Source organism: Halyomorpha halys, unplaced genomic scaffold, assembly GCF_000696795.3.
Source record: "Halyomorpha halys isolate HHAL.00 unplaced genomic scaffold, Hhal_1.1 Scaffold4.1, whole genome shotgun sequence".
Taxonomy (NCBI): Eukaryota; Metazoa; Arthropoda; class Insecta; order Hemiptera; family Pentatomidae; genus Halyomorpha; species Halyomorpha halys.
This window is the reverse complement of record NW_027116287.1, coordinates 4,335,731-4,346,428: the sequence shown is the minus strand read 5'-3', so window position 1 is coordinate 4,346,428 and position 10,698 is coordinate 4,335,731. Positions and strand designations below refer to the sequence as shown.

The following is a 10,698-nucleotide window of genomic DNA, read 5'->3' as shown; positions in this document are numbered from 1 at the left end:
GTCGAAATTAGGCTGTATAGAGTAAAATACAAAATTTTTAAAAATAAAAATGAAATTATAAACCATCATTAAATATAATTAAAGTTATGAATTTGAAAAGATAATAAATAAACAATAATTAACATAATATATAAAATAAAAATCGAACAAATAAAATAAAACTATATATCATATAAATCATAAGGTGACTAACTTCTAATAAAAAGAATCAAATACAAGTGGACTGAAAATAATAAACAAAAAGGTAAAATTACTGTTTATATACATATTTACAAGTTTAAACGAAAATCAAAATAGAAATTAAATAAATCCATAATCAATTAAATTAAAGAAATCCTCTAACGAGTCATAAATCTAATAAAAATTAAATAGAAGGAGGGATATGAATTAAGTAGGGATGATTTTATATATATAAAATCCTCAAACTTTAGGGTAAGTTCTATGAAGGACTAATTAATTATTTTTATATGAATGAAATTTGATGAGCAATGACTTACACCACTTTTCTTGACTTACATCAACGGCTCATTTCAGAGTTTTGTTACAATAATGTACTAAAAACTCGTTTTCTTAGACTGAACAATTTAATAAACGAATTTTCTACTTGACTAAAATTGAGAAAGGAAAAGTTTCCCTCGCTGTCACAACACATCACACCGACGCCCTAGCGACTTCCCGCAGCATAGCCATTGTCGACCTCGTTACAATGGGCACTTTTTATTATGGGACTATAATAAAAGAAATAAAGGTGTATTAAAAGAGGACCCGGAGGCTGAAAGAAGGAACGAGATTGGGCTAATTCCGAGAGAGCATTAGCCGCCACGCTCCCACTAAATCTCTAGACAAAGGGTCGCTACCCTTTCACACGCCCGGGCTTCCCTTTAATAATTTAATACCCTGCTTTGGTAGAGCATGGTCTGTCCTGCCTTCCACCGCAGCCTCTGTCTGTCCCCATCATCCGTCTTCGGAGCAATTGTTACCTTATTGGCGAAGACAGTATTAGGCCCTTATATCTTAGTCCTTTATAGTGCTTTATAGGTGTCAGTCTGAACCCTCAATTATCTATTATATCATTTAACTCGATCAAAGATCAAATCAATCATGGATTACATAAATTAGAATGGCAAATATATATATATATATATATATTGATAAATACATATTCATTTCGATATTTTCTGCTGCTGAAATATCGATATGGAATATAAGCAACAATATTCCGATATTATTTTATCGATATATCGTTGAAAATAACTAATATGTCATAAGACTTTTCACAAGAGGTGCCATCAGTTCTGCCTATAATGCAGTATATATTCTTGTAAAACTTAACGTAGTATTAGAATAATATATTTTTTAATTGTTATACTAACTGACTTGATTATTAGTCCTATCAGCTCATTAATTACGGTCTCGGTGCCTGATTATTCAGTATATAGTAATATTAGAAGATATAATATATAATAATATTGGTGACTCTTTAAACTTGGTTTAATTGTATTCCACTCCTTTGCGAGTTATAAAAGACCGTTCCCACTCTACTGCGGTTCAACCTTCTCTAACTTGCCAAAGAGTAGCTGACTGGATTAAGATTGAATGGAACCATCTGTAACGCCTTAGATTTACATTTAAAGAATTTAATATTATAATTGTTATATATTCTTAAATTTTATTAATTTTTTTATTATTTCAGGTTTCCATTACATGGCCTCTACTGGTAGCCCATTGACTCTGGGCGGTTTTTCTCTACTACCCCCTGGCTGGCTGGACGCAGCTTACCTCAGTGCCTACTGGCCCGAGTACATGAGGAGGCCAATGCATGACTTGTGCAAGCTACCACCGCCTCCTCCTTTACCTCCATCACCTCTAAAGGGTAAGTCAGACTATTCTAAATCATAGATAACATATAATATACTAATTAGAACTATCCTCCCAATCACGTCTTGGTCTACTTCTCGTTTGTTCATCCGCTTTTTAATTAATTTATTACAAAGCTTAATAATTCCTTATCTGGCCAAAATCCTTTATTAGCATGTTTTAAAATCATATCTACATTACATTTACATCATAGTTATATTAACAAATCATATTATTCTGGTTTATATAACCACCTAAATTTAAATAGATAAAAATGCAATAAAATTAAATGTGAATGAAGTACCTACACAAAGGTAGCTCTTCCATTAATAACTAGTTCCTTTGATTAATTATTGATTAATCAATTCAATCCGCTGAAAATGGGAATTTTAATGAAAATTAAATGAATCTTTATTTTTAAGAAACACAAGCAAGTTTTAAAAATATTAATTTTCTAATTTCTCTTGTTGGCTCAACTTCCAAAACAATTCCTGACATTAGAATTTGCATATCTGTGCTAAAATTTTAATGTTTCTATGTTTATTAGACAATTAATATTATTTATAGTATTTTTTTTTTTAATTCTCGAAATTTTCCTAGGAAAGAGAAAAAAACTGGCAAGGAGAATCGGAGGTACTGGGTAAATTGTCCCATTTGCCTCCCATTCCCATATGTTCTATACAATCTTCCTTTATCCTTTAATCATATCTGGCGGTACTACACTATATTCAATGCTTTATTCTTGGCTAACTTCTAGTAATTATAAGCAGTTGGAATCACAAACCGGAGTCCATTTCCCGAATGGCCACTCCCAATTAATGACCTCCTAGCAGCCGGACAATTGTGGTCTCCGCTACGAGGAGAGAACTCTGGAGCTTTTAACACGACTTCCGATTGTCCGTCCTGGAGTATCCAACATTTCGGTTAATGCGTAAAGTTTGAGCCTCAGTTAAAAGCCGTTGGCTCTCCCGTACAGGCTGTGAATGGACATAAAACGGCTACTGCATACCCTATAATTCCGGCCAGTTATGAATTGCTAGTAGCTACACTCCCTTTGTCCCTTTACGCCAGATGGCGGAAGCACTCCTCACAATCGCGAACAATACTGAAAATTACCCATTTTAGAACCGGGGTCACATCTCGAATCTCTTTCAGGACAAACATTTTCCGATGTTTGACCCCGGGGCTGTGAATGGCCGAAACCGAAACACGACCCGCTTCGCATATCATGCTCTGTTTGCGTTGTCCCTTCACGGTGATGTAGTGGCCATGCCTATAAAATGTTACAGTCCGCTGATCGGACTATTTACAAAAAAATTTATAATTTCCTCGAGTTTAAATTAACTATAGATGCCATTTTTTAATAGGTTCAAATAATTTTCAATATAAATTGAGAAATCAACTTATATTACAATTAAAACAGTCGATCATTATTTAAACCTATTTTATTTAAGCTTAATTGAATGTTTAATATCAATTATTATGTATAGTTAAAACTAAATATTTATTTTTTGGATTGTATATGTTCTAATTACTGTTGTATTAATTAAATTTCATAGGGACCAAGATCAAATAATTCAATATTTTTGATTAGTTAAAGTTTTTTTATTACTTTTTGGGCAAATTTTGTTTTCTTTTTATCAATACTTTCTTTCCACTCAATTAACTTTCACCATTTTCGAGACATTTTGCAAGTAATTACTTTTTTTTTATGTATATGAAATCATGGAATAGATAATTTTTGAAGTAGAATAGGTTGAATCCCCCGTTTACGTTAACCTGTTAATTGTCAACAGGTTCTATGATATTAAATACAGCCAGATGAAAGTAACATGTTAGTAAACACTAACACGTTTATCTTACTATTGTATTAGCCATCAGTTTATCAAATGTATTGAGTAGATTAGACTCTTTGGACCCTCTGGATTTTCATATAACTGTAAGCTTATAAAAAAATATATTTTATATTGAAAAAAAAAATGGGACGCATCGTATCGAGAATTCCTTTCCAATTAGAAAGGCACCCTACAGTACGAGGGCATATGCGGCCGTACAGCCGGCAATTAAAAATGCCCTTAACGAGAGAATGCCCGCGGCCACAATGGAGATGACTGGCCCCCCTCCTAGGCCACAATGGCGGGGGCGCAAAGTAGTCCAGGGATAATAAGTCCGTTCTGAGTCATGCTCTATGATCGATATTGCCGCGTTTGGTTCCGTTGGCTACATAGTTGGGGAGGGAGGGGTGCTCCAATAAGAGTAATATATTTGTCGGCTATAACTATAGGAGGGGGGAGGTTGGCCATAAGAAACTGGACAACAGGTGTAATGAAATATAAAAATGATGTTCGGATGGTAAGTTACGAAAGATAGTAAGGATATATATGTGATATATTAGTGAATATTATGATGAACGTATCACACAGCTAACCACCCTACTTTGAATTGAAATTAATCTTACTCGTTTTAGAACAGACGTTCCCAATACTATATTTTTTCAGGTAACAAATTCACAAACTCCAAAATTTCCACTTTTTAATTTTTTAAAAATATGACAAAAATAAGAAAATATAACATGTAACTAAAATTTACATTGTGCTCTTATAACTATTTAATGCCAAATTGTAATTAAATCAATATTGAAAATACTAAGAGTGATTATAAGGAGTCATCCTGTCAACTGTAACGTAAACACTACATGCAAGCATCTGTAGCGTGTAGTGGAAGACACTACTATACCACGTTTCAATATTTATATACAACTTCAGTAACAACACACTAATGTGTGTAAGGAAATATGCAACAACCCGGACGATTAGGTGTGTAGAGCATGGTTATTTTCGATTTTTTTTTTTAATAACTATGTCGACATGAAAACAGAAACGGAAAACTGCGTAGTCAAAAACGTATGAAAATAGATCTTTTATTTATGCGGTTTAAGTCATTCACGCGTACCTTCTTCGACTTTCTATGCTAAATATTATATATTCTAAAATATTTGGCTTTCCATTACTTTCGTTTACAGTATATTTCATGCATAGGTAGGCGAAAGTAAAAAGACCAACTCGAAATATTAAGAAATTACATTTTTTTTACTTTTTTGCATTAAAGTTTTGAAATAACAGAAATAGAACCACAAAACATTATTAGCTTAAATTAATTATTTGTTAATTTTTATAAGAACGGACAAAGCTACCAATAGTGACGCAAATGTAAAAAAAATAAATATTTATTGTTATTCTATTGTTGCTAAACACAAGATAGACCCAATAAAAATATAAACTTATAAAGATGACAAAGAGACAGGAACCCCCACGACAGGACGGGGGAGTGATCCTGATGAGGGACACGAGATCTACCTGGGAATTAGGGGATTAGGGGACAGCTGGGGATTAGCTTCTCATGGGGACATATGGTGGGATGAACAGGCGGGGGCACAATGGAGGAGAAAAGAATACGGTCGGAGGAGCCCCATAAGCAGATCTCGGCTACTGATAGCCGTCGGGGATGCTACCGTATCTCTCTTGCAGTCTATAGTCGGCAGACCGTCGACCAATCTATTATCAAGCTTCATTGTTTGCCCTTTTGTAATGTAGCCCTTCTTATTGTGGGCTTTGTATCCCTTAAGGGATGTCGTGAATTTATTTATTTATGTATTATGCCTACTTACGTCAAACCTTTCAGCTATAATGAAATATTTTATTTGGACAGAATCTGTAATTAGCCAGGATATTGGCTATATTGGAGTCGGTCATGATAAGCATAATGATGCATACATTGATAAAAAGAATCATATTTATACGTCATTAATATCATGAAACTATACACAGAGGCCTTGGATTGCCGAGTTCAAATCACAAGCTTTTGGTGTCGGTTCTAATCTGGCATGGGTTGGTTGACTTATATTTTCTGGAGGACCCTCGGAATAAAACTAAACTTTCTCACTCTCCATATGACACTTCCTGATATGAATCCTTAGGAGTGTAATAAATAGGAGAAAGCATAATTTTTTTAAAATTTTTTAATTGTGTTTTAAATTAGTTGTTTCATTGATATGAGGTATATTTATCTAGCCGTTGATATAATTAGACAAACGAAATAAACAAGTTTTTTCTGATTAACATTTTTTTTAAATAAAAATATTGTGTCCCTGAATATGTTCTACAAAGTTTATTTGTAGGAACTACTTTAAAAAAAGAAAATTCCAAACATTGGCGGGGGACTAGTTATATTAACATAAAATTTATTGTCTGGTTTTTACCAAGACTTTTTAAATATATACTTCACAAATTGGGGTTGAGACACATTGGTAAATCATTAATTAATTAAAGATTTTTATATGTGTATATAAATTTTTATGCATTCCTTGATTTCAAGATTTTAAAAAACAACTTAGTTTTCTAGCAATTTATGGTAGTACAGATAGCTGAGCATTAGATTTGTTAATGGTGAAAAAATGTTAATTTTTCCTTATAAATTATGCATATTTGGGTTCCTTAAACTACTGTTTACGGGTTAACATGGACAATTCTGGGGGCCTATATGTAAATTAGAATACTCAAGACCCTGTTTCCTAACACAGTGGTACTAACTGCTATATTTAAGACAATTACCTCTGACAGAGTTGTTGTGACAAGAGAAGGCAAACAAACTGTACTCTCAACGGCTGGCCAATATATTTAGACTCCCTGAACCCGAGGTTGCGCCCAGTTTATTGCGCTCCCCTACCGGGTCTGTGGCGTCTCTCTGAGGTTTCCTCTTTCTCTAGATTTATTTATCTGTTCAGAAATAGCTATCGGTCCAGCTTCAATGCCTCAAAAGAGAAGGTATCGTAGGACAACGGGAGTTACAGAACTAACCGAAAATAAATGACATTTGAATATATCGGTCCTTTCTATTGGTCATTTTCATACATACTGGCGTTAACCCTGTGGGTAATGGAGCCATCCTGAGGTCCACCCAGCTATATTAATTCGGTAAAAATCTGGCGGTCGAGCGTGATTCTGACCAAATCACCTCCTTGCACATCCGTTGATCTTGTAACTTCTTTAGTACTGCACCCATGACCCTTCATGGGTTATAGCGGTACAGAGTTAGCCAATTTAATTTTCATGTATACAACACCGGAAATATTTGTGGAAATTTATTTAAAATTTGTAAATTTATGAATTTTTTTTTTATTGAGAAATATTTTTCCCGAGGCTTATATATCGTATTTTTAATTTCCACGAAAACATTATATAGATTGTCACTTCATTTCTTTTATAGCCATGTTTCATCTATATCAACCTAATTTAAAATGATAATTTTATTTAGAAGTAAACCAAATTATGCTATAATTTTTTTTTTAAAAATGCATTAATGTGGGATAGTTCTAATATATACCTTTTTGTAGGTATTGGGTAGGTTAAGCTCCCTGAATGTTAATCCATTACCATGATTCAGTGGAAATATTAATGAGCTTTAAAAATCAGGAGCTTTTAAAAATGCAACGTACACGAATAAGAGTTTATATTATAAATGTATACATGTTGAAGTGTATGAAATGAATAAAGATGAAATAAGGTGGAGTGATGTATAATCTCTATTTCGTTTGCCGTTTTTTATACTTGTGGTGTGAGATGTACTATCAGCCATTTTCATTTAATTGTAATTGTTTCAATCATGGCTGAATTCACGGATTGTTAATCATTGACTACTAAGAGGCACGTGGCCTTTTTTTTTTACTGTACTAATAATATTCAATCAAACATACACTTCAGAGAGATGACAAGATAACGAGGCGGAAAGTAAAAGCTAACCTCCTGACGACGTTGCGATTGCCTTAATATAAACGACAAGTACTCCCCTCTTGTAAGAGTAAGAAGATAGGAATTAGCGACTGGGTTAATAAGAGCCCTTAATACCCTCAAGACTCCACAGGTCCTCCCTCGAGGAGGTCGAACCCCTCCCCCTAGGGCAGATGTTATGACTCACCCCATCTCCTTCATTAGCTACAAGATCCATCTCTCAGGTAGTCTTTATCTCTCAACAATCAACTACTGTATTGCTTCTCGTCTTGCATTTACCATTATACTTCACAATGTCCCTTTTTCTTTTTTATTTCATTTATGTATGCAATAAATATATAATTAATTTGTGGCTAGATAGTATTTACTCATTTGCCTTGAAAAAGAGCTAGGTAGTAGATCGAAACGTCAGATTCATTTAATATTATATGCCATTTTTTTAAAATTTGAATTGTCGTGATTAAATATCTCCGCAATATTTTCCAAAGATTCCGAACAGATTAAACCAGTGAACCATCCCATAATAGGCAAGTGAGGTAGGTTGTACTATAGCTTTTCGGCATTAATTTTATATTTTGAAGATATCTAAACTGGTGATACTATGGTTGGTCATTGATTTTTGAAATCTATATTTATTTATCCCATCAAGTAAATAGATAAAGTTTTAATTATTGTGTTATTTAGCTTTCATTATTTCAAATTTATAAATATTAATGTACTACAGAAAATATATACAAAATCTTAATTTGCTTTAAATTGATAGATAATTAGTTTAGTCAACTAGTTCAAGACAATCTATCGGGCGCCATAAATTTTAAGGAAACGAACAAAAAAAAAATTACATTGGTTCCTTCTCTTGAAAAAACATTTTAAGAAATATACTAATGTTACATTTTTAAATTGAAAATTAAAAATTATTATATTTTTAAAAATTTTAGCAAGTGTAACCAACTAAGAAAACAAATTTAAAAAAAAACTTTTTCTCAGTTTTATTTTTATAATTAGTTGATATAATTCTTAATTTTCCTGAGCTATGGTTAATGAAATTTTCAACGCCAGTTTTGTTGATTATAAGTTCAAAGTTTCAATTCAATTTGACAATTTTTTTTTTAGCATTAAATAATTAAAGAACAAAATAATAATATCACGAGAACCATTTCAATGAGTAATAAAAAGTTTTTTTTCTGGAGAATTATTTACACTTATGTTTTAACTGTTATCACTCGTAACTTTTTTTTCATACACTAATTTAATAAAATATGTGAAATGTGAACTCCGTTTGGTTTACAGCTACTTATTTACTTAACTATATTGTTAAAGCATTTTCAATTATTTAGTTTATAGTTTTAAATCACTAGACTGAAAAATGCTTGCCAAATCTTTGATTAATTTTGCGGATGAGTGAATGAAGTAGTAGCCAAAGACGTAGATTCCAGGTCTATCAAGAAAGAACCGTCGGGCTTCCTATTCCTTATAATAATTATCATTAGTTTATTTCTATATTATGTAATATATAATATTGTTATTTTATTAACATTTTCCTCATTACAGAGGTGAACAGCCTGCCTGCCATGATCACCCCTACCCCCGGAAGAGAACTTCTACCACCACCCTTGCCGCTTCTCCCGCCCTTGATGCCGCCGCATGGGTCTGCCTTCCAACCACCCCTGCCGAGCCCCAAGGAAACCAAGACCAAACCGACCAACAGCAAAACCACTGTTTGGAGACCGTACTAACTGTGATCAGGATCATATTATTTATTATTGTAAATAGCTAAGTTAATATATAAGTGAAAAAGAGAGATTTATATCAAAATTGTAATTAATCTGTAAATAACAAATAGTTGCTGTGAATATATAAATATATATATTTAAATGATTAATTATATATAATTATGAAAAATGTTTAAATTGTGATCAATGATTAATTATATATAATTATGAAAAATGTTTAAATTGTAATCATATGTAAATGGAAGAAATATAGAACCTATCTCTCAGTTAATTTATAACAAAATTTTATTATGTATAAGCTTACATGTTATATTCTAAGAACACATGAAAAAAATTGCCAGGGGCAATTTGTGGAATATGTATCTAAGTGATAAAAGTGTATTCATTTTTGAATTTTAAAAATTAAATTTATATGTAAAATGTATAAATATTTATACCTACATCTCTTATATATTTTTTTTAAACATCCTAATAAATTAAAAACCTCAGAATCTCAACCGCTTAACGCAGCCGAATATTTATTCTTGAGTGACTTGTGCGTACCTCACGATCTATAAGAGTGGATTGGGGGGATTAGTGTGCAGCCCTTTGGCTTTTTACCCACTGTCCATTCCACTCCTCTATTTAGTCATCCTGCAGAATTTTGTTCCATAAATTTGGTGTCTCACTGACCATCTCTCAGATTTCCTCCGTTAGCGTTTCCAGTCCCTGCCTCTTTACTTCATATTTAGGAAATCCTTCCCGAGGATGAGGTCCAGGGGCATCGCCTCATGTGACACCGTTTCTGAGGCCACATAACGCACCTCCTATCCTAATTAATCCATTGAGTGACTGGGTCTTAGATTGGATCTCCTCACCCGGTCTAACCCACACTCCTACTGCCATACTCAACTTCCTCTTCACCCAACACTCTCCTACGAGACTGGCACACCTCTCCGCTTCTGTCTTTAGTCTGGATCTGCTGTTCTTGGCCACGACGACTGCCAGGTCGTCGACGTAGGCTGTGGCAAGGAACCCTTTACCGGTTATTAATTATAAACTCTAAGATCCACTTTTCTTTTATAATATCTCCTTGTATGTAGGATCTCTTTTCACCATGTTAGAGAAAAATAATATAAAACATATTCGATAAGTTCAATGCCAGTGAACTCTTAAAAAAATGAAATGTATATATTTAATATGTATAAATGTATATATAATGTATGTGTAATCAAATGTATATATATATACATATAAAAAAGAAAAGATATATATTATTTATAAATCCCAATTCATCGGGTACATAGAATATAAGCATATATATATATATATTTTTTAAAATT

At 32.8% G+C, this 10,698-nt stretch overlaps 1 protein-coding gene across 1 annotated transcript in view; it reads left to right on the top strand.

The window, feature by feature from the left end:
- LOC106686632 (segmentation protein Runt) overlaps positions 1–9,571 on the top strand; it is a 21,616-nt gene extending 12,045 nt beyond the window's left edge. The window contains exons 3-4 of the mRNA XM_014430064.3: positions 1,694–1,873; positions 9,195–9,571. Coding sequence (XP_014285550.1) covers positions 1,694–1,873; positions 9,195–9,379 — 365 coding nt within the window. The 3' untranslated portion in view covers positions 9,380–9,571. The remainder of the gene's footprint in view (positions 1–1,693; positions 1,874–9,194) is intronic.
- The last annotated feature ends 1,127 nt before the right edge of the window (positions 9,572–10,698 follow it).